General features: G+C 40.8%; 1 protein-coding gene across 3 annotated transcripts in view; it reads left to right on the top strand.

Moving 5' to 3' along the window:
* ATP11A (ATPase phospholipid transporting 11A) overlaps nucleotides 1-24,405 on the top strand; it is a 108,449-nt gene that overhangs the window by 67,527 nt on the left and 16,517 nt on the right. For all 3 annotated transcript variants that reach the window (XM_081002963.1, XM_081002964.1, XM_081002965.1), the window contains exons 10-25: nucleotides 798-879; nucleotides 2,798-2,948; nucleotides 4,098-4,295; nucleotides 5,456-5,629; nucleotides 6,925-7,088; nucleotides 8,176-8,247; nucleotides 8,549-8,622; nucleotides 9,836-9,939; nucleotides 10,477-10,658; nucleotides 13,728-13,979; nucleotides 14,707-14,881; nucleotides 15,839-15,941; nucleotides 16,323-16,468; nucleotides 18,207-18,266; nucleotides 19,997-20,124; nucleotides 21,843-21,978. In XM_081002963.1, the coding sequence (XP_080859089.1) occupies nucleotides 798-879; nucleotides 2,798-2,948; nucleotides 4,098-4,295; nucleotides 5,456-5,629; nucleotides 6,925-7,088; nucleotides 8,176-8,247; nucleotides 8,549-8,622; nucleotides 9,836-9,939; nucleotides 10,477-10,658; nucleotides 13,728-13,979; nucleotides 14,707-14,881; nucleotides 15,839-15,941; nucleotides 16,323-16,468; nucleotides 18,207-18,266; nucleotides 19,997-20,124; nucleotides 21,843-21,978 (2,201 nt within the window). The remainder of the gene's footprint in view (nucleotides 1-797; nucleotides 880-2,797; nucleotides 2,949-4,097; nucleotides 4,296-5,455; nucleotides 5,630-6,924; nucleotides 7,089-8,175; nucleotides 8,248-8,548; nucleotides 8,623-9,835; nucleotides 9,940-10,476; nucleotides 10,659-13,727; nucleotides 13,980-14,706; nucleotides 14,882-15,838; nucleotides 15,942-16,322; nucleotides 16,469-18,206; nucleotides 18,267-19,996; nucleotides 20,125-21,842; nucleotides 21,979-24,405) is intronic.

Raw genomic sequence — 24,405 nt, 5'->3', positions numbered from 1 at the left:
GATTTAAGTTTCAGCAGCATCTTCTGATGTCGTACAGAGGATATTCTGCTAAAAAAATAAGAAGTGGGGAAAAACAACCCATTGAAAAGGACTGTTATCTGTTTTGATGGTGGTGATGATGGTTTAATTTCAATAACACTTAATATATTAATATATATTATATTTGGGGGCTGAAAATAGTGTTCTTGAAATCAAATCATTCCTGAATAACCACTTAATTCTGCAAATATTCGCTGCTTGTTGTTGTTCTTTCCATGCTTCTTAGTCTGTTGCCATTTTTCTGGGTTGTCTTTTCCCCAGATTTCGTCACACTGGCCATCTCATCAAATTGGGGGTTGTCATACAGTAATTATGGCATTACATTATGTAGCCAATCCGATTTGGTAATATGATTATGGAGGGAAAACAGAGCTAGTAAGGGAAATGATTCCGGCATCAGCATTGCCCTCAGTCTGAACGGATAAACATTTTTTGTGCCTTTCCGGAAGAAATCTGCTAAAATGCTAGATGTGTTTTATTGCCCTAAAGCCCCCCCCCCCCTAAAAACTTGAACAAATATTATCCCACCACTTCCAGTTTCAGCTGAGCCCTGCAGCTGAATGTATGCAGTTGTTAATGCATCCATTAACAGACTCACTAAATCAGGCCCACAGCTGTGTCTCCTACACAATCCTATCCTTTTTAATAGAATTTGTAATTAGCTGCATTAGCTAGCGGTTGTGTGTAATATTACATAATATGCACATGCACCCACATCCATATTTTTTTTGATGAAATAGTATTTCTGTTTGTTCCAGGTGTTGCTATCTACACTGGCATGGAAACAAAAATGGCATTGAACTACCAATCAAAATCTCAGAAACGATCTGCTGTGGAAAAGTAAAGCTATGAGTGCTTCTAATATGCAAATATGTGTGGGCAAGATCAGTAGGAAGCAGGAAAGGAAAGGAAATGTCTGCATGATGTGAAGCAGCGAAAAACCCCTATCAGTGTTTGTTTGTTTTGGAAATAACTAATCGTGTCGTAAGCCTGCTATGAAGGTTTTGTTCTTCTGTTGTTTGTTCGTACACATTGGGATACAGTCATCACTTGATTGCCAGTTTAAAACTGCTAGCTTTGAAAAGGTTCTGATTTTTTTTAGAAAAAGAGATGCCAGAACTTTTTCTAGAAAAAGAGATGCCAGAACTCACCTTCCTTGTTCTCTTATAATGGCACCAAACTGAGAGGTGCCGGAACGCAGTTCCAGCGAGTTCTAGCTGGGGAAAAAAGCCCTGCTTCTGATGCCATTCCTGTTTGTACTTGTCTTGTTCTTTTAGACAAGCATGAGTTTGTTTCATACATTATACTGGGAAATATTTGGGCTTATTTCTGAACCAGTCAAAATTGGATCCATTTCATATCCACCAATCCCCACAAACCCCTTCCCTTAAACCAGGGGTGTCCCAACTTTTTTCAAAGAGGGCCAGATTTGATGAAGTGAACATGCGTCAGGGCCGACCTTTTTTTACGATTTTACCCCAAAGTTGTTGAGTTTTTTGTTTTGTTTTAGGATTTGACCCCAATAAATAAACTGCCACAGGGGCCAGATAAAACCAGCTGGGGGGCCGAATTAGGCCCCCCAAAAGGACTTTGAACATGCCTGCCTTAAACCTTACTTAATAGGGTACTGGCACAGCCAATGGCAGCAACAAGCTATAGGGAGAAGAAAAGGAGGGGCATTCCGCTCTTGGGTGGTCTGCCATGCTGCAATGTAGCACATGCCATCCTTCAAAGCCCCTAATATCCCAAAGAATGCACAGTTTCCCCATAGGGCTCCTGGGTGCTCATTGCAGCAGACCAGTCTGTTAGAGAAGGGAGTGGGGCGGGAGAGTCCTTTCCCAGTGACTTACCATCTGCAAGGAAACTACCACTGCATCTGAACTGGAGAAGAATTGGGGGAACAAAATTCTTGCCTTGTCTTCGTAGCAGTCATGATTTCCCATCATTGGTGTACAAGTTTGGGGGCACCTCTAACTATACTGGGTGATCAGTGCTTGCCATTAACCACATAGTGGTTTATGCAAAATGCATGTAATATAACACAACTCTGAAAGGCCCACCAGTTCCTCCTTCACTGGTTTGCTTCTGTAAACAGCCAAATGCACAAATTTAAAACACCTTTTTGGATTGTTAGATCTGGACCGGGGAAATCAGATTATCGTTCAGTCTTGCAGCATGTTGCATATTCATTTATGTACTTTCCCCCTTAACCTCGCCTGTAGGTTTGTTGTGAGAATGAAATAGTGGCAGTCCTATGTAAGACACTACTCCCATGTTCCTGAGAAGAAAAGTGGGAGTGTAAATTCTTAGGAAATGCCTTTGCATGCACATGTTAGTACTGTGCAGACAAAGATAATGGTTTTGGTCATGGCAATTTCACAACTAGCCCTGTCATCCCAGAAGAATGAGCTGATCATAACTGGTGTTGAACTGAGGATGTAGAAAGTTTGGTTTATAGCGCATAGCCTGAGGGATATTTGCCCATTTGTCCACCTATCAAATCCAAAATAATACATGTGGGTCATGATTCATCAAAAGCACTGATAACCTTTGTAATATGCACTGTGCAATCCTTTATTCCCTGTTATGAATTGCAAATGCCTTTTCTGCCAAAGGTCTTTTGCTGCATTTGTTAGATATGTCAAATTTACATGGAGGGTGGGGAAAGCTTAAATTAAATCAAAAGCATGCTAACATATATTTTAAAAAATCTCTTTTTTTACTTATGCTAAAAACCTTTTCCTCTCATTTGTTTCAGATCCATGAATGTATTTCTTATTGTATACCTCTGTATTCTGATCAGTAAATCACTAATAAATACTGTCCTGAAATATGTGTGGCAAAGTGAGCAGTTTCGCGATGAGCCTTGGTATAATGAGAAAACAGAACTGGAACGGAAAAGAAATGTGGTATGTGAATAACTTGAGGTTTAATAAAAGATTTAAGGTTTTGTGCAGTAGTGTCACTACAGCTGATGATAAGGCTTCTGTCAGTAGAATGGGAAAGGAAGTGATTTTCAGTTATTTCCCCCTCCCTCAGTGCCTCACTAAATTTGCTCTGAAGATTTCCCATACCCTCTGAGGAGGAGGGAGGAATTGCTGAAAATGGCTTTTCTCCCTGTTCCATTGATGGAAGCCTTACTGTCACCTATGTGGCATTGTGGCTGCAACTTATGGCATATGATGTCGACGATGATGATGATAATGCAGTTTTGCTATATTTCTGCCCTTACATATCTCCAATAACTACATTGCTTGGTAATGCCTTCAAGAGTGTTCTTCCTTTGCAAATAAAATGGAACATTCTTTGCTCCGCCACCCTTCCAATCCTACAGGATAATCTGAATAAAGAAGCTTTTTCTTTCTGTGTATCTTCTTTGGGGCTTCTGTTAGTTAAAAGCACTGGAAAAGTGCATGTGAATTGGGCTGCTCAAAAAACCACAGTTTTTTTAGCACATGAACAAGGGATGAACTGGAAAGAAGGAAATGCTCAAACCAGTTTCCTGCTTGGGATGTCGTGGAAAACTAGTTTAAGAAACATAGAAGTCATGTCTGCAGGTCTGCGCACAAAGGAACAGAAGGCTAGGCAAGGAGGAGAATGTGCTTGAACTTGTCAGTTCTTCATGCATCAACAAGCAGTAGTTTATTAGAGTAAGCCCATTATGGCTGCACTGGGCCTAAGCTAACTACTTGATATTTCTTCATGATACACCTACAATTTAAAAATATGTATTTTAGAGCATAAACAATATAATAAATCTAAAGATTGTTTTTGCAGAGCAGATCAGTGAATATTTTGGATGAGGCAGAATTTTATGCTGGGATGAAAGAGAGGGAGTTAAGTTATATATCTCAAATGTCTAACAGTGCAGCCATTAATAAGACTTATTCTCAGTAAATGTACTTAGGATTGCAACCTAAGAGTGCAATCCTATGCATGTTTGATAGAAGTCGATCCAACTGCTTGATTGCACTTAAGATGTGATTCTTGCTGTTACTGTATATCCAAATAAATTCTTTGCTTTTGTCCCCCCAACCCCAACCCCGCCGCCTTGGCAGTTTATTACAGCATTTACAGATTTCCTTGCCTTCATGGTTCTTTTCAACTACATCATTCCTGTATCCATGTACGTCACAGTAGAAATGCAGAAGTTTCTTGGTTCTTATTTTCTTACCTGGGATGAAGAAATGTTTGATGAAGAAACAGGTGAAGGGCCGCTGGTGAATACGTCTGACCTGAATGAAGAGTTGGGGCAGGTAACAAGTCACATACAATTTATCCTACAAATCTTGCAGCTGTTTCTGATATTTAGATTCCTGCAGATATTGAGAAGACCATTCTACTTGGAAATATCTCTTCCTGCATGGCCAGCTCTCTGTACAATGGGACAAGAAAAGGCAGTGTGTCATAGAATCATAGAACTGTAGAATTGGAAGGGACCCCGGAGGTCATCTCAACAAAAGCATCCGTGACAGAAGACCACCCAACATCAAGCCAGTGTGGTGTAGTGGTTAAGAGCAGTAGACTCAGAATCTGGTGAACCAGGTTCGCTTCCCCGCTCCTCCACATGCAGCTGCTGGGTGACCTTGGGCTAGTCACACTTCTTTGAAGTCTCTCAGCCTCACTCACCTCACAGAGTGTTTGTTGTGGGGGAGGAAGGGAAAGGAGAATGTTAGCCGCTTTGAGACTCCTTAGGGTAGTGATAAAGCGGGATATCAAATCCAAACTCCTCCTCCTCCTCCTCCTCCTCCTCCTCCTCCTCTTCTTCTTCTTCTTCTTCTTCTTCTTCTTCTCTGCTTAAAAACCTCCAAGGAAGGAGAGTCCACAACTTCCTGAGGGAGTCTGTTCCAATGTCGAGCAGCTCTTACTGTCAGAAAGTTATCCCTGATGTTTAGTCAGAATCTCCTTTCTTGTAACTTGAATCCATTGGATCAAGCCCTACTCTCCGGAGTAGGAGAAGACAAGCTTGCTCCATCTTCCATGTGACAGCCATCTGAAGATGGCTTTCATATCTCTCAAATTCTTCTTTCCCAGGCTAAGCATACCCAACTCCCTCGACCGTTCCTCATAAGGCATGGTTTCCAGACCCTTGGCCATCTTGGTTGCCCTCCTCTGCACATTTTCCAGCTTGTCAGTCTCCTTAAGTGGTGGTGCCCAGAACTGGATGCATTTCAGTGTCATACGGATAATGCCGAGAACTGAATAAAGAGTTCTGGTGAACCAGGTTAAGTCCATGGGCTAGAAGTTCCTATGCCTCACCTGGAAAAGACAAGTACTGCATGCTTTTTCAAGGACAAAGGACAAAAAAGTATCACATAAAACCTTCATCTATTGAAATATCTGACTTCCCCTGCCTTGCCCCCCAGCTCTGTTCTTCTTGTTTTAATTCTTAATTGTTCTATCTGTTTCTCTTCAGGTTGAATATGTCTTCACAGATAAAACAGGGACCTTAACAGAGAACAATATGGAGTTCATAGAATGCTGCATTGAGGGCCATGTGTATGTTCCTCATGTCATCTGTAATGGCCAAATTCTCCCAGATTCTGCTGGTATTGATATGATTGATTCTTCCCCAGGAGGAAGTGGCAAAGTATGAAGATTTTTATTATTATTATTATTATTATTATTATTATTAAATACCGAAAACATGACACTTGGGGGGCTCAGTTAAATAAAGTAGCTTTTTGTCAGGTAGGAATTTTGCTTTCAGAATGTTCCATTTCCTCCTCTTTGTTAATACGACATTCCTGCTTTGCTATAACTCAAGAACTGTGGCTCATAATATTTACAAATAATAGTTTGCAAAGCTGAAGCTCCAAACAAGCTAGCGAAGACAAAAACACTTCAAATTAAAGTAGCTTACAGCAATTTATCTATTCAGTATGCTAAATCATTTGCAATCCTTTTCTATTCCAATGGTAGCTTCTTAATAAAGTCACTGTTGTTCCAAGATGAACTGTTTTGAAACATAAATGAGAGTCCAGAGACTAAGGGGAAACAACAGCATCCTGCATTGCTTAGGAGGGTCCCACTTAGTCTGTAAAGGTAAAGGGTAAAGGGACCCCTGACCATTAGGTCCAATCGTGGCCGACTCTGGGGTTGCGGCACTCATCTCGCTTTACTGGCCGAGGAAGCCGGCGTACAGCTTCCGGGTCATGTGGCCAGCATGACTAAGCCACTTCTGGTGAACCAGAGCAGCGCACGGAAACGCCGTTTACCTTCCCACCGGAGCGGTACCTATTTATCTACTTGCACTTTGACATGCTTTCGAACTGCTAGGTTGGCAGGAGCAGAGACTGAGCAACGGGAGCTCACCCCTTCATGGGGATTCGAACCACCGACCTTCTGATCGGCAAGTCCTCGGCTCTGTGGTTTAACCCACAGCGCCACCCGCGTCCCTAACTTAGTCCGTAGAGGTAGAGGCCTTTAAAGCATCTCAGGTGACGCCAGAGTGTAGGATGGGCAACTTTCCTCCCACAAACAACCTTTAACTTACCAAAAGAATTTAGTGTGTGAACTTAAATAATGCATGGCAATCTAGTCTGTTCAGCTGCTACTGTTACATGTGCAAAGTATTAAATGTGGTTGCTAATTTCCTCGGAGTTGGAAATCGGTGTTAGCAGGATTCTTCTTGGGAGCCAGCGTGGTGTGGTGGTTAAGAGCGGTGGACTCGTAATCTGGTGAACCTGGTTCGCTTCCCCGCTCCTCCACATGCAGCTGCTGGGTGACCTTGGGCTAGTCACACTTCTCTGAAGTCTCTCAGCCTCACTCACCTCACAGAGTGTTTGTTGTGGGAAGGGAAAGGAGATTGTTAGCCACCTTGAGACTCCTTAAGGGGAGTGAAAGGCGGGATATCAAGTCCAAACTCCTCTTCTTCTTTATTAGGACAGAGAAGAACTCTTTTTCCGTGCTCTGTGCCTTTGTCACACCGTTCAAGTGAAGGAAGATGACAACGTGGATGGGTTGAAGAAAGCACAGCTGTCGGGGAGGTCTGCCGTGTATATTTCATCGTCCCCTGATGAAGTTGCTTTAGTTGAAGGGATTCAGAGGTATGGACCATAATGCCTTTTTTTCAGCTTGTGTAAGAGCTGAGACTCTTTTCCTTTGATAGTAACTCCAAAGGCAGCCATTGGGGAGAAATATCTTTGTGAAGGTGTCCCTGAAGTGAGAGACGTGCTGAGGGTAAAATGAAAGTAAGGAGGACACAGGAAATGGAGAGAGGGGGAGAGGTCAGGCCTTGCTGCATGGGAGGTGTTGTCTGAATGTCTCTGTTGAAAAATAAACTTTACTTCTGCTTTCTCAAACCCGGTTACTGTTCCTGAAGAGAACTTGTGTGGCTCAGAGCTGGTAGAACTGTTAACATTAGTGGAAGGGGGAGGCATGCAGGGCGACAGAGGCGGTAGAGAGAGCATGGACAAGAAACAGAAAGGTAGAATTTCATTACAAGGTACAGCACAACAGCTTTACAGCTTTACAGGCCATATGTGTAATGGGACACTAAGGACTACTCTGCTATTCCTGCCAGCACAATATTAGAGCAGGTGGTCAAAGTGAGGGAGTGTTTTGCCTTAAGAGCTTTGAAGCAGGTATGTTTTGCAATGGGAACATCCTGGATTGGGGCAGGGATGATAACTTATCATATGGGGATAATCTACTTGTTATGAAGCAGGCTTTAATCAGGTCCAGGTGTCTGTAGGTCTAGGTACTTCTGTGCCCATATATTTTGGGGAGGAAAAGATTAATACCATCCTCATCGTATACTTACTTGATTGTTGTCATTTGAGTGTGGTGAACATGCCACAGATGAGGTACTTAGGTGTGTGTGTATGTCCATGCAAGAGTACAGGGGGAGCCAAAAGTACAGTGTTTTTGGAAAGCGGTGGAAAGTAATGGTCCTGAACTGTGGGAGCAGCTTATGTGGTAGGATTGTTCTCAAAACATTGAAATGAGAAACAGAACCAAAGAGAAATCTTGAGCCAGCTTGAGCAAATAATAACTTGTGTGATCTGTAAATGAAATTTAGAGAAGTTTGTTTCTAGTAATGCACAACCCGCCACACAGTTCAGTCTACTGTAAACTTGGTGGCATACAGTTAGTTGTTGTAACTTCTGATGTGTATCTACTGTTGAATTTCAGGCTTGGTTACACCTATTTAAGACTGAAGGACAATTTTATGGAAATCTTGAATCGAGAAAATGATATTGAAAGGTAAGTTGTGCACTGTTGTCCTGTACATAAGTATGTTTTGTCTTTAATGCCTTTTAAAAAGTTAACTTTGAGAAAAACACTTTGCTTAGTTGAGTGTATGGTTTATTACGGGGGTGATTTGCAAGTATGTCAGTTTGGATTTTGAGCCAAGGGTATGGAGTTTAATGAAACGCTTTGTTTATCTCACAGGGACCATGGATTTACATCTGTTTTACTCCGTGTGTGTGTGTGTGTGTGTGTGTGTTTGTATGGATATAAAAAAATATGTTATTACAACATGTCCTTGTTTTTTCCCCTTTAGGTTTGAACTATTGGAAATCCTTAGTTTTGATTCTGTAAGGAGACGAATGAGTGTGATAGTTAAATCGGCAAAAGGTACTTAAAGAAAAGAGAAAGTCTAGTCCCTAAGCTCTTGGGAACTTGGTTTAAGTCTGAAATCTATTATTTATTTATTTAATTTATATACTGCTCTTCATCCAAAGATCACAGGGCGCTTTATCAAATAAAAATACAAAATGAAAACACAAATACCTATAACAACAACAACAACAACAACAACAACAGCTAATACCACTCCCCTCCCACAGACACATTTAAACGGCCATAGACTTTTTTATCAGCCAAAGGCCTGGCTACAGAGGAACGTTTTTGCTCCTCACATAAAGATATGTAGCGAAGGCGCTAGGCAAACCTCCCTGGGGAGAGCATTCCACAAGCGGGGAGCCCCTGCCAAAAAGGCCCCGTTCTCACCCTCCAGACCTATTGTGGAAGGGAGTACATGAAGAAGGGCCTCAGATTATCACAAATCTTTAGCCTGTCTTGATTTTTGCCGTTTTCTACTGTTCCGTCATATTTTCGAATACAGTTGTACCTTGGAAGTCGAATGGAATCCTTTCCGGAAGTCCGTTCGACTTCTAAAACATTGAGAAACCAAAGCATGGCTTTTGATTGGCTGCAGGAAAGTCCTGCAGCCAATCGGAAGACGCAGAAGCCCCGTCGGACGTTCGGCTTCCAAAAATAATTCGCAAACTGGAACAGTCACTTCTGGGTTTGCAGTGTTCGGGAGCCAAAACTAAGCTGTTAGAAAACCAAGGTACGACTGTAGTATGCTTGTAATTTTGACTCCGTTTAATTTGAGTCCATTTAATATAGAGTGTTATAATTTCAAAAAGCTGTTTCATAAGAAGACTTTTAAAAATATTTTGGTGGCAAGGGTTCTGAACCATAGGCCCAAAGGAGGGATCATGGGAGTGGTTGAGTGCAAAGATACCAAAGAGTGATCAGTTCTAGTTTTTTATTAAAGAAAGCCTTCTAGGTCTCCTAGCCTTTGCAGACCCGGGGCGGACAAGCCATCTCCTTGCTGTATTGTCTGTCCTGCATCTGCACAGGCTAGGAGACCTGCCAGGCTACTTTGCTGTAAGTCTTTTAATAATACTAGAGCTAATCACTCTGGTGTTTTTGACATCCTTCTTTGATATCCTTGTACCCAGCCACTCCCCCGTGCTATCCTTTGAAACTGGTTCAGAACAGCAAGGGCTTTATCGGCATTTAACCCACTTTAAAAATTTTGTTTTGCTTACATTTCCAGGAGAAATATTTCTGTTTTGTAAAGGAGCAGATTCGTCTATTTTCCCCAGAGTTGCAGAAGGCAAAATAGACCAGATTAGATCAAGAGTTGAGCGCAACGCAGTGGTAAGATCAAGCATTTGGCATTTATTATGTGCAAATTGTGTGCATTCAAGGCAGAAAGCTGCAAAAGTCAGTTTGTAAGGGCAAACTTGCCTAAATAAGGGAATGATAGCAAAGTGTAGATGAGGAAGTCATCATTGTGTTGACTTCCATTATCCTTCAGTGCACTTTTTGTTAGAGGCCACACACTCAGCATAAATTTTTAGAGATACCCAAGAATCTTGTAGTTCTGCTTGTCACATATGGGTTTTTGATGGAAGCCATAGTTGGTTTGTCCACCTCTGTCAGCAGTATTTTCTTGCTTTCTTTTCCCAAAACTGTGGAGAAGTTGGGTTTCCAGCTTTCTCATAGCCTTCTCCAGAGGCAATGTTCAAGTTAACCAAATTGTTGCCTTGCTCAAGGCAGTCGATAAACTTGCATTCTAACCTCATCAATTAAACCACTGCACGAGGCAGAAACCTAAATTATAACCTGCAGAATTGAAAATCTCCAGAAGACTTTCAGTGAACACGTCTGTGCTTTTAAAATAATTTCCTTTAGGAGGGCCTGCGAACGTTATGTGTAGCGTATAAGAAATTCACCTGTGAAGAATACGAGAATGTGCAGAAGCATTTGCAGGAGGCCAAACTAGCCCTTCGGGATCGGGAGAAGAAACTGGCTGAGGCATATGAGCAGATAGAAAAGGGACTTATCCTGCTTGGTGCTACAGCAGTTGAAGACCGGTTAGTGCACTTCTTTTAATTTAAACATTTTTAAAATATATATATATATATATATTATATTTATTAAATATTCCATTTGAACAATCCAATAAAAACCACATTAAAACATTCCAAATTATAATGCAATCAAAAAAGCAAAATATTTGATTCCAAATTATCTATCTTTGGTTTGGTTGCACATGCGTTGACAATATGTTTATAATCCTTCTTCCCTGCACATGCAGCCCCTTCCCTCCTCTCTTTGTGGTATGCCTCTTTTCCCTGTATGTGCTTCCTAAATCTGTTCTGCGGTTTCCCCCTACCCTCCGGAGCAGATTTGGGGATAGCACGAGCGTAGGAGAGACAGGGAAGTCCCCTGGTGTTAACTCAAAAATGTATTTGAATACCTCCCTATCTAATAAACTATAGTTTCCCATTTTTTTCTCTGACCAAGAAAATGGTGGTTACTATGTTCAGACCACACCAAGATCATGAACATAGTTTGAAAACTGGTTTAAGGTCCTGGTTTCCTCAGAACCTGTTAACCACAGTTTTCTGATTTGAACAATACAGACTTCCTTATCAAGGCAATGAGAGCTGCATGCAAGGGCAAAAGGCTCATACGTGTCTCAGTGAGACACAGTTGTCTGTAGAGAGCCCAATTTATTTATTTTTTGTTTGTTTAGATGTATGTGCTGTGTTTCTACCACAACAGTGGTCAAAACGACATGCAGACAATACACAATAATGTAAACGTTTCCTAAAATAGATTTAAAACTGGTTAACAAAACAGAATTTGGAATCAAAGGGGTGGTACAGAACTGAAAGAAAAGAAACCCTGTACTTGTCTAATCCTTCTTAACGGATTTTTGCAAGTGTCCTTTCTCCCCCTCTCCTAATGGGGGAGCATCCTTTCTGCCCCACCCCCACCCCACTGCCCTGCCAGACCCATTAATCTCTTCTTAGCACATCTGTCTCAATAACGGTCTTGTGGAAGCATTTAGAAGTAGTATTATAACAATTAGTAGTTTACAATGTGGCCACACAGTAATTAGCAGCACTACAAGCTGTTTCCACAACAGAAACTAATTGTACTGTGAAATGACAAAAACCTCAGAATGCATTGCACTGGGATAAAAGAATCTCTAAACATTATTATAATTATAATTATAATATATGCATATTTATTTAATACCCCGCCTTTTCCCTGACAGCAGTTATTAAAAATAACAACCTACTCCCAACTCAATAAAAATGAAAGCAGGAAAATAAAAGACTATCTCACGCAAACTGGGCAAGGCTTCCCACTCGTACATTTGCATCAAAATGTTCCCACTTTCACCATGTGTATTTGCCTCAATAAAACACCAGGGCCCAGATGTTATTGCATACTGTAAAAGAAGCAAGGGTGCATTGAAAATAGGTAGCCCCACTGTCTCTCTGGCATTTAACCTTCACTGGAAATGGGGGGCGGGTCATTAAAGTCCGTTTCCATTGCTCTCCTGCGGCCACACAAACTTTGGTTGAGCTTCCTAAGAATACTTGTCATGTGCACTCAGTTTCTGAGTCAAACTGTGTCCACGTATCACTACTGCTGCCTGCTGCGTGGGGTAAAGACAGGAAGTCAACTCCATGGTTAGTAATTGTAGGAGCAAGGGAGAGTCGTTGTTCATATCACTCCTCCTTCTACTTCTTCATAGTTGCAGCCACTGCCGTCATCGTTACTGAGCGGTCTCCATACAGATTGTGATTTACAGAGCTCTGTAAGCAGTAAAGGTCCTGTTATGTACTGAAGTTCTCACCCTGGGCCAGCAGGGGGATACTGTAGATAGTTTTCACTCAGGCCCACATATGCAAATAAGGGACTGAAAGTGACGTTCAGTGATTGGATAGTTACAGAAAATGGTTACTGTTGCATTCTAGTGGAGCTCTATATAAGCAGGCTGGCTGAACCCTTCAGTTCAGTTCTGACCTGGCCTGTGAATAAACAAGAGCTGTTTGAAGAATCGCTGTGTCATCTGATATGTTCACCCACAACTTAACAGGTCCCTGACCTGAAAAGCTTGCAGTCTAAATTTGAATGGGAGAGGAGAGACAAGGCTACAAAAGGATGATTACGAACAAGTGCAGTTGTTGTGTTTGCTCAGGTTTGGTTTTGTGGATCAGCCCTTACTTAGTACGAAGTTCCTTTTCATTGTTTCAGGCCTCTTTTGCTGTAGTCAAGCTAAACTCAGCCTAATGGGAATAGAAACATATTGTTCAACCTGGAATATATAGATTTAGCTTGCTTTATATCTCTCTTCCTCACTCCCCCTTTCTTAGACTGGTCCTAATTTTTATATTTCTGGAGCCACCAGGTTTGAACCCGGGAATATGCTGATTAGCTGAAAACTGCAACAAGAAATGGCTTCTTTCCTACCAATTACCTTGCTATCAGTGCAGCTAGAAGTGTAGAATAAAAAAATTATTTATGTTCATGTGTGGGGTTCAGGAAACGCCCACGAATACTTTTCAGTGGACAAGACATCCAATTTTTATTATTTGCCTACCTAAGCCTTGTATATTTTTAATTATTTTACTGGCAAAGCAGATGAAAAACAAGTTTTTCTGTTTTTGTTAAGTTACTACAGAGACCAACTTAAAGCCAGTATGACATAGACAGTGTTAGTATCTGTTGGTTTGAAGCCTAAAATATACTAAGATTCTAACAAAAAAATTAATTCTTTTTCAAACTTCACAAAATAAGACTGAGTTGTGAGCAATTCAAAGGTTTGCTGCATCTTGCCAGTTTAACTAAAAATGGAGTAAGTTGCTGTGAAGCATGATTATATGTGCTTTAAAACAGACAGACGAAGGGCACTAAAATACACTGCAGCTCCTCTGGACTGCAGCATCTGCACTCTTTAAATCAACAGAGAGAAAACTATTGAGTAAATAAATAAATAAAATATTGCATGACCAGCAAAGGCTTCTTAAGTCCAAACTCCTTTTTACCGCCATGTTTTCCGATATGATAGAAACCTTTTAGTAAGTGCCCTAAATTTTTAATTTAAAGTTTGTCAATAATTATTTGTGATTGGTATCTCAAAGTTTACAGGAAAAGGCTGCTGATACAATCGAATCCCTGCAAAAAGCTGGCATTAAGGTTTGGGTTCTGACGGGAGACAAAATGGAGACTGCCGCAGCTGCCTGCTACGCCTGCAAACTATTCAGAAGAAATACTCAAATACTTGAGTTAACTACCAAGAAAATAGAGGAGCAGAGCTTGCACGATGTGTTGTTTGATTTAAGCAAGACTGTCCTAAGGCACAGCGGCAGTTTAACAAGGGACACCTTCTCAGGGTATGTATAAAGTACAAATTCAACCAAAGTCAAAATTTGCATCCTTTTTTTGGCATTGGTTCAGTGGCAGAATTGGAAACAGCTTTTAAAAAAACATATATAGATATACCATATTTTTCCCTCGGCCAATAAAGCAAGACGAGCGCCACAACCCCAGAGTCGGCCACGACTGGACCTAATGGTCTGGGGTCCCTTTACCTTTACCTTTTATCCTGTGCAACAAAATTGGAAATTGAGGGAATAGATTTCTTGTGAGAGTATCCTAGTGCGTAGAGGGAACAAAAACCTAGTCGTGGGGTTTCTACTCTCCACGGTGGTAATTGGAGGCAAAAACAAGATTGCTGTATCAAGTTAGTTACTTCAAATGGCAAGAAATCTATAAGATGGTATTCAACCAAATTATCCTGTCAGCGCAAGGAATGGGACTTTCTCCCCTCTCCTCCCTCCATGCCTCCCTCCTCTGTCCCCAAATCTTCTTTGGAGGGTTGGGCTAACAGAGAGAAGAGAATTAGGATGCACAAAGGGGGAGAAAAGATGAATAATGTTCCATTATCAAGGATAAATCCTTGAGTTGAAGGAACCGTAGCCGTAGCCCTATGTTACATGCAACCCAAAATACCCCGAGTGTGCTGCATTTCAGCATGTCTTTTGAAGCAGCTGCTGTATAAAACACGGTTGGTTAAACTACAAAACCAGCATTAATTTGTGTATTTTTGTCACTCAATAGGCTTTCAGCTGAAATGCAAGATTATGGTTTAATTATTGATGGAGCAGCATTATCATTAATAATGAAACCACGGGAAGATGGGAGCTCTGGTAACTACAGAGAGATCTTCCTTGAAATCTGTAGGAACTGCAGCGCGGTTCTATGCTGTCGCATGGCTCCTTTGCAAAAAGCACAGGTTTGTGTTTCGCGTCTTCAATTACGTGACAAATGTATATTTATATAAATATTGAAAGTCTTTGTGTAATGTGTTGTGTTTAAATACCCACCTTCCAGTGATTGATAATGGAAGCAAAAAATGAAGGGGAAAAAAACAAGGAGAAATGAGTGAAAGAATTTCTGAAAGAAAGCAATTAGTTAATGGTACATTAAAATGGCACCCTGCTGTGCCACTGATTTATGTATGTTTCAAGCAGATTTCAGGGATTGACATGCTACTTGGAAAAGAGCTCATTTAACTAAGGAAAAGTGCTGTATTTTCAGCTGATGCTACATTGTGAGGCTACACATTAACCTCACATGGAAAGCTGTTATTTCTATTTCCTTGTGTTTAGGAAATAAGAATAGGTGTGTGTTGGAAATTCTTTTGATTAGGCTTTTATCAGTAGGTAATTGGAATAACACTGGACAAAGATATAAGGATGGCAGAAAGAAAACAACTAGGCCCATTTTGGGGCCTGTTCAGCCGTTACTTTCCTGTAGAAAAGCAAAATCTGTCTCTTCCTCTTGCTGTGGAAAAGAAGTATTAAGTGAACTGGGTTATGTTGCCAAATGAAATATTTCCCTGACTGCCTAATCTTTTATCAGAAAGAATAGAGATTTTCTGCCATGTAGCTGTGGAGATTATCTGTTCAAATAAACATCATACAGTTATATCTTTGGTTGTTATTTTCTCTCCATGGTAAAGGAAGGGGAATTCTGAGTTTCCTTAGAAAGTAATGTGTGAACAGGCCCAAATGCCGGCCTGTCTGTTTCACTACTGCCTGGAAAATAGAAGATTCCGTGAAGTGAATGTCCTTTCTTCTTACTTGGTTCAGTTTCCACCACCGCCGAAATATCTAGCAAGTGGAACATTGAGCATAATGGTGCAGTTTAGAAACATGTATGTAACATTTGCACCTTTTTTCCCTTCCAGATTGTAAAATTAATTAAATGGTCAAAGGAGCATCCAATCACGTTAGCAATTGGTGATGGAGCAAACGATGTCAGTATGATCTTAGAAGCACATGTTGGCATTGGTAAGTGGATTGTTATGGTCAAGTTTAAAGTCGTCATCATCATAATGTAATATTGAGTCACTGGTTATTATGGTCCTAGTACTTTGTCTGTATCATTGCCATTGTTTCCTCAATCTATTGTGGAGGAGTACATATTTTTCCCATCAGTAGCTAAGTCTCCATTTCACTCTTGGGTGGAAGATACTTTGTGAGCACCATCAACTTCCTAAACATTAGGAGCAAATGATTCTTCTCAGTTTATGATGATGGAGAGGGAAGATACTGGCTTGTTCTGAACCTGCTAACCATAGTTTCCCAGTTCAAACGAAATCTAATGATAAGTATCACCAGTTCAGTTTCACTGCATCGTTTCACTTTTCGCCATTTTGTTTTTCCTTCCAGGCCTCATTGGGAAAGAAGGCCGCCAAGCTGCAAGAAACAGCGACTATGCAATACCCAAATTTAAACATTTGAAAAAAATGTTGCTTGTTCATGGGCATTTTTATTATGTCAGGATATCTGAACTTGTGCAATACTTCTTTTATAAGGTATATTGGGGCTTTTGTATTATGGTTGTTAACAGTTTAGACAGAGGCAGATTATTTTGAAGCTTGTTGTCTTGGATTCCACTGTGTGACCATCGTCCTTCCAGACCTCCATTCTTCCAGTTTAACTTTAGATTCCTCCTACTCTGCCTCCTAGCTATGGGGAAAACCTGTTTTCCTAAAACCACTTACTTCCAGAATGTCCAGTAATGTAGTAAGTAAACGAGCAAGTGGTTTGGTGTCTGCAAACGTGAATCAGCTTCTAATTTCAGTTGACCAAGCTGAATGGAAGAATGATGGGTTTGTTTTTATGTTTACACTGATAGCCGGATCATATTAGTGTTAACTTTCGCCAGTGTATGCTTACAACAACAGAGTCTCTTGTGTTGTAAATCTAAAATGCCAACCTCAGGTCTTTTATAACAACAGATCAGCACATTAGGCATATGTATTTTGTTTCCTTCGGGGAGTAGCTCATCTCAGCGCTACAGTAAGCCAAATCCTGTTTATTTCACCTTTTTGTTGCTTTGACATACTAATCGATGCACCAATTCACTGGTAAAATAAGGTAGCCAAATTCACCAAGGACATGTAGCATCAACACCCAATTGGGCATAATAAGTATTACAAAGACATATAAATGTGTACCAATGTGAAGGATTTATTTCTGCCATGGGAACATGTTTACGTTCCGCTTCTAGTGCAGTGTTGAATAACCATTTGAACCACCCTAAACTCTGCAGCAATGCACTGCTCTCATAACATCAAGGCTTAGCGCAACATTTGTCTGTAAATAATCTGATGAGTAAACTCAAATGTAGCAATAAAACTTATAAACTATTGAAATCTCTTAGTCCGAAAATTATACTCTACTACGCAGGAAAAGAAAGAGCGGGGAGTAGCAGTATGTGTATGTGTTCCTGGTTCCGAGCCAGTTTATTTGTGTATCGGTCTCCATGTTTCCTCCATTGTATCATGAATATGTACAAGTGTAGAGAGACAGCTACACAGCATTTCAGGAATTCATGCCATTGCAGCGTCACTACTTGGACCTGAAGTAATCTCAGGCCTCAGCCTAGAAAGCATGGTTCTGAGCAGTTTTCCCTTTGCCCTGCCACTTTCCTCCGGAAAACCTGCTCTTTATAGGGATAAATCAGAGCAAACGTATTTCTGGAGAAACCTGATTGATAAATTTGCTGTGATTCAGCGGTAAAGATATGGCAGGGCAAGGGGAAGTCTGGATGAGCTCTCGGTGACTGCAGTTCGTTTCTTCAACCATCCAGTACTGCTTCTGCCTCCTCTTCCTGAGGACTGCATTGTTTGCCTTCTTTTTTGTGCTTGCTTCCATATCACCAACAGCCATTTCTGCGACTGTTGTCCAAATCCTCCTCGCCTTCCTTTTGCAGACTGTACTTTATGTTCCCCAGACGTTACCTTTAGACATGTATTTATTTCCCTAGAACCTTTTTTGCTCTTATCTCCATTTCCAGGGTGTGGGAAAGAATGCACAAACAAAAATCAAAGCATCGACATATTTTAATTGGTTGCCACTTTTTAAAAACAGCTTTTCTACACTGCCATAATAGTACTGAAGGAGTTGCCCTTTTATCGAGTTTTGTTTTTTTCAAAAGCTAAATTCTGTGTTCAGCTGAACTTAAATATGTGTTTGAATTTGTGTAGCTGCCAGTTCATTTATATACTATGATAATGTCATGCAACATATCTTGCTTTTGTCTTCCAGAATGTCTGTTTCATTTTTCCTCAGTTTTTATACCAGTTCTTCTGTGGGTTTTCACAGCAGGTATCTCAAAAAACTTTCCCCCCTTTATTTATTAAACCAAGCTAATATTTTGAAACATGTTCTTTATTGGTCCAGTAGAATTTTAAATGTATCTTGATCAATTTATCTTGCTTTGCATGATGTTGAATGAAAAAGTATAGCATTTTCTGGTTTATCGGAAGCACAGATAATGAGATATGCTCCCTGAAGCATGCAGATTTTAAATAGAACCCACAGTTGCAGTTAGCTTACAATTCAGCATAAAAACACACACACACAGCTGTGAGTAAGTGGCATGACCCTAAAATCTTTAAAATTCATTGCCCTTGTGAGTAAGGTTATAAACAGTGTTAGCTTAAAGAGCACCTGAGAGGGCAGGTCTTATTTCAACCAGCTGACCGCTGTCTCTTGTGCTCTTTTATTTACCTGAGGTGAGAGACAGTGACCCATAATGACTCATCGTGTGATGTTTGACTTATAACAATTTCATGTTTTGAGGTTATCAAGTAACAAGACGTATTTGTTGAACCTGTGAACTTGCCCTCAAGAGCTGACTTCATCCAGACAAAGCTAACCTAAGCACTTCCACATCCTGTGGGATTCAGTGGAAGAGGGAAGCAGGTTCTTAAACTTTCCCACTGGGAAATCAGTGTGGAACTAAGAACACTTACTATTGGTTGGATTGTGTCCTTCTGGACTATGACAATGTGCAGCGGTGGAGGAAGCCGCCCGGGGTGGTGTGCCCAGGGGCAGGGCTCACTGCGGGGCCTCCAGAGTCTGCCTGCCTCCTCCCACCTCAGCCGCCCTACAGCTGGGGGTGGGAGGCAGCGGGCGGAGCGTTTGGGCAGCACGGAGCCTGCGTACGTCCAAGCCACTGCATCTCTCCCAGGAGCGATGCGTGGTTAGGCACGCGGCAGGCCCCACAGTGAGTGCCACCCGGCATTTTGTCATCCCCCTCAGTGGTGACACCCGGGCTGGCCCGCATCCACCGCGCCCCCTTCCTCCGCCCCTGACAATGTGACCCGTGTCCTTTGCACAAAATTTGCCAATTAGATGTTTTATCACTCGACACACTGCTCTCTTTGAGGTGCTTCATCAGTTTTTCCCAAACTTGGGTCTTCAGCAGTGCCAGATTACCAAATAGGCAGAGTAGGCACTGGCCTATGCGACCAATGCCTTTTAGGGGCCTGCAACAATGGATCAAAATAATATTGATTTGATCTTGAAAGGTCAAAGCAAAAATGTATTAGGAGATAATTTGTGAGCCCCCCTCCACCCGGATTTCAACTGCATAGGGGCCTCCATGGGGTTTAATCCAGCACTGGTCTCCAGCTATTTCTGGACTGCAATTCCCATCATCCCTGGCCACTGGTCCTGCTAGCTAGGGATGATAGGAGTTGTATCCTGTTATTACATATTTTTACATGGCTGTTTATGTGTATATATTTTAAAATTTTACATATGGATGTTTTTTGATGGCCTATATTTGTAATGCCTAATAAAGGTTTGGCAAAGTAAGCGGTAAATATTCCAGAAACAGATGGACACCAACATTTAGGAAACTCAGTGTTACGTGAATAGAGGAGTGTGCAGTCACAGTGAATTTGGATAGCTGGGAAATACATACAGGACAGTGGACATGGCATTAAATAGGGTTACTTGCTTATTTCCCTACTTTAAATCTTTGCTATTACAGTACCATAAAATTAAATTATAGCCGGTTAATATAATCTGTTTTTTTCCATCTGCAGCCTTTATATGATACTGCGTATCTTACCCTGTACAATATCAGCTTCACTTCACTTCCTATCCTGCTGTATAGTCTCATGGAGCAACATGTCAGTTCAGATACCCTCAAGAGAGACCCTACACTGTACAGGTTAGAGTTCATAACATTCTTTGAATAGACAGTGGTGACCAGTTAGTGCCACTCTGCTCAACTTCCCTCTTCAGGGCATGGGGAAACAATGAGATGCTGAAGTAGGTCAGGGATGGGGGGAACCTTTTGCATTCCAAAGACTGCATTATCAGTCAGGCAAAAGAAGCTGTGGGGCAGCAGGGGTGGGGGGGGGGGAGAGGCTGGGGAGACTCCTGAGGACCAGTGAGAGATACAGTGGTACCTCAGGTTAAGAACGTAATTCATTCTGGAGGTCCGTTCTTAACCTGAAACTATTCTTAGCCTGAGGGACCACTTTAGCTAATGGGGCCTCCCGCTGCCACCGCTGCACAATTTCTGTTCTCATCCTGAAACAAAGTTCTTAACCCGAGGTAATATTTCTGGGTTAGTGGAGTCTGTAACCTGAAGCGTATGTAACCCGAGGTACCACTGTACCTTGAACAGGGCTTTTGCAGTGGGGTGTTTTGTAATCAGGAACATTTTCTTTGGTCTTTTAAGAAACAAGGGGAACGTACCATGTATTTTCAGTGAAAAATTATCTCGAATAGTAAAATAAACATACCAACACCAAAATAATGTTAATACAGTGGTACCTCGGGTCACAGACACTTCAAGTTACAGACGCTTCAGGTTACAGACTCCGCTAATCCAGAAATAGTACCTCAGGTTAAGAACTTTGCTTCGGGATGAGAACAGAAATCACACGGCGGAGGCAGTGGGAGGCCGCATTAGCTAAAGAGGTACCTCAGGTTAAGAACAGTTTCAGGTTAAGAAAGGACCTCCAGAACGAATTAAGTTCTTAACCCGAGGTACCATTGTACATGTGAGCAGATTCACACATTGGTTTCTTTGTGACAAAGTGCATGAAGCAATTTTTTAAATTTGCTGCCACCACTACCACTGGATGTAGTAAGTTTTGTTCCGCAGATAACCAAGAAAGGCAGCAAGGATTCTGTACCTGCATCTGTTCAGCGGTCACAATAGCAACGCCTTCCTACATTTCCTCATTAAGGGGTTACTGTGTGAATCTGCTTTAAATGTCTTGTGGGAAAGCATTTCTACAAAGGAACTTTTTAATGGGACTTGTGTGTATGCAAAAATTGTAGCAATACCATTATACAGCATATATATAAGAGAAAATGTAAGTTAGTACTGAATGTGTCAGATTAGGACCAGGAACACCCGGGTTCAAAAAACTGTTCAGCCACAAGGCTTACTAGGCTACCTAGGGCCTATATCGCTATCTCAGCCTAACTTTCCTCACAACAAGATCACTGATGAGTAAATGACCTCAGTAACGTAACTGATGCATGTGTCCTCAGGTTCAATGCTAAATGTAAAAGCAGTGTGTTTTTTAAAAATGCCAACAACGTGAAGCTTATTTCGGTTTACAAAGACCAGCCTCTTGAAATGAAAGCAGATCTTCTGGAGACCTCTAGTGTTACGTTTTATTATTTAAAATGAGGTCAACATTCGTGACAATATTGATTCTTCCCGTCTAAAAGAACTTGGGATTATAATTGGAGAGCTTTATGGTACACCTAAGTATTGGACGGACATCTGTTTAGGAATGCAGAGAGATGCATTATTGACAGGTCACCTTTAAACACTAGAACATTCCTGTCACTTAAGGAAGCATTGTGCAGTTTCACATTTCTCTATTTTAACATGTCAGAATTAATAACTTTGTCGTTATTCAGGGACGTTGCCAAGAATGCTCACCTGCGCTGGCGTGTATTCATTTACTGGACATTCTTGGGAGTATTTGATGCTGTCGTTTTTTTCTTTGGTGCCTATTTCCTGTTTGACAGCTCAACTGTGACCAGCAATGGACAGGTGAGTATCTAGTCTGATTAAAGCTGCTCTGCTAACATCAAGAAATGATGTGTCAATAATCTTAAGTGTTGCTTATGCCTTTTCCCCCTTTCACTAAGTATGATCCAGTATTTCATAACCTAGCTCCCATTAAAACGGTTATTTAGAAACAGGAAAGGTTTGTGGTTCTTATGGGGTGTTTGACAGGAAAATCTAATTCTGAATGTCAAGAAGCTGTAGTAAGTTGTTATGGTACCATTAAGGAGGTTTCTTTTATGAACCATTATATTATTAATGTGGTTCATTTTGCCATTGATGCATATTTTATATTTTGGAATTGCTTGATTTATTCATAACTTCCATTTTAAGAAATGTACATTCAGATATCATAGTAATAAACACCATGGTTAATTTGAAAAGAACAACATACATCCATTCAAAGCATTTCTATTTGTACTTGTTAAGTGACGTTAGATATAATTTTAAGGTCCTTCTGCTTTTTATTTGCATGTTGACATTTATGTGGTCTATTTGTGTCTTGCTTTTTTTCCTTTTTTGCTACTTGCTTCTCTTCCTATCCTCAGCTAATGACAGCCAACACCCACATGGTAAGACTACTGTAGTTTTGTCATGATGTGAGTTTTCCTTTTTCCCTATCCAACTTCAGTACAGATCAGATATTTCTGTTTAAAACCCAAAGTTTAAAATTTCTGTTTATTCCCTTCCTCCTGTGCTGAAATCACAATAAAGCAGATTTTAATTTGCATTTTTAAAGTAAATAACTTTAGGCTACAGGTTTTTAATATATACATATCTTGCTTCTTAGAAGTGTGTACCTGCTTTTCTAGTTATTTTCTCTTCCTGCGCAGCTAATTCTTTATGTTTATTTAATTTTACACATATTATATTAATAGATTTCTGGATGGGCTTTTTAAAAAGTTTGGTGTTCAGAAATAAACAAACAAATGTACTGTTTATCTGAAGTCAGCTTCGGAAAATAAATCACGGGAATGAGGTAGGTAGCAAGAAGAATATCAGAGAAGAGGAGAGGCGATGGGAAGGCAGATATCTGAGTCTTATTCCAGCTCATTCAAACTTGTACAAATTAGGGTAGACATGATTTAGTGCAGGGGTGGTGAACTGGCAGTCTGTGGACCAATTCTGGCCCATGGGATGTCCCATGCAGCTTTTAGGTGATGGGAAATAGCCTTTTATTGAAGGCAATAGGAGGTGAGTTTTTCTGCAAAGCCTATTTTGCAGCTGAGGGAGGGGTTTACTATCCCCTCTCCATGTGCTGCAGCCCCACGTCCTACAAAGCACAGCTCCTTGTACTGCAATTAGGCTTGAAAACAGGCTCCTATTGGTTGGGAAAGGACCACAGCACAGAGATAGAGCATCTACACGCTGCAAAGAAAGTCCAACCCCTGGAATCTCCAGGTCGGGACGGCAATGTCTCCTCTTATCCTTCTTTTTTCCAGACTGCCCCATCTCCTCTTAGCTTCCTTGTGAGATGGGCTGACTTCCATATGCACCTGAAATAACTCTCTGTTCTTGTTTACCTGAATGTAAAGGCAGGGAGGCCAAAGACATAACCTTGGTTTGCTACATAGTCATTGCAGAATATATTCTTCATTGCGTGTATTTTTTCTTGCTGTAATTGTCATGGGCACAGATTGTTACAGCTGCAGAATCATCCTCATGCTACAAGCTCTCCTGAGGCAAGGTCATGCTCGATTATAAATAATTGGCAACCACAGGGGAGCTTAGTTTGTTTGTGGTGATGCAGGAAAAAGCAGTTCAAGACTTAAGATGTTTGCATACTCTTTACGGATGCTTACCTATTTAAATAATTATAAAAGGGTTCTCAGCTAATATCAGCTTCTCTTTAGGAAATGTAGGAATACAGAATATTTTCTCATAGTAGCACATCTAGGACCACAAAAGGAGTGGGGTCAATAATAAGTTCAAGACCCATCAGTATTATACATTTCAAAGCCTAAAGAAGTTTTCAGCTGACCGCTGATAGTTTCAGGTGGCTGTGGTTCCTAATATTATAATAAAAGCAATAAAAGGCAAATAACAAAGGAATTGTTATCTTTAAGTTGTTGTTTTTTCACGTTTCTCCAAGTTTTTCCAACTAACTAAATATGTTACCTAGAAAGTTAAATTTTAATCTTTGTTTACAGTTATAATGGATAGTATTATATTAACTGACAACAGTTTGGAGCCCTAATTTGTAAATAATAATACATATAATGTGATGGAACAGTTTACAATGGTTAATTAAATAACTGAACAGTTTGTCTACAAGATTCAGGATCGTCTTTATACTTCTTCCATCAGCACTTAATAATATGACTTTTTTTCCCCCAACAGTGAAGTTCATGTAACGAAGTAATAAGCTTCAACTTCTAGGCAGTTGGTTAATTTTCATGTCAATCAATAGGA

The sequence above is a fragment of the Podarcis pityusensis genome, assembly GCF_964106645.2.
Source record: "Podarcis pityusensis genome assembly, chromosome: 4".
Taxonomy (NCBI): Eukaryota; Metazoa; Chordata; class Lepidosauria; order Squamata; family Lacertidae; genus Podarcis; species Podarcis pityusensis.
Note: the sequence above shows the minus strand (reverse complement) of the source record. Positions and strands in the feature narration are given on the sequence as shown.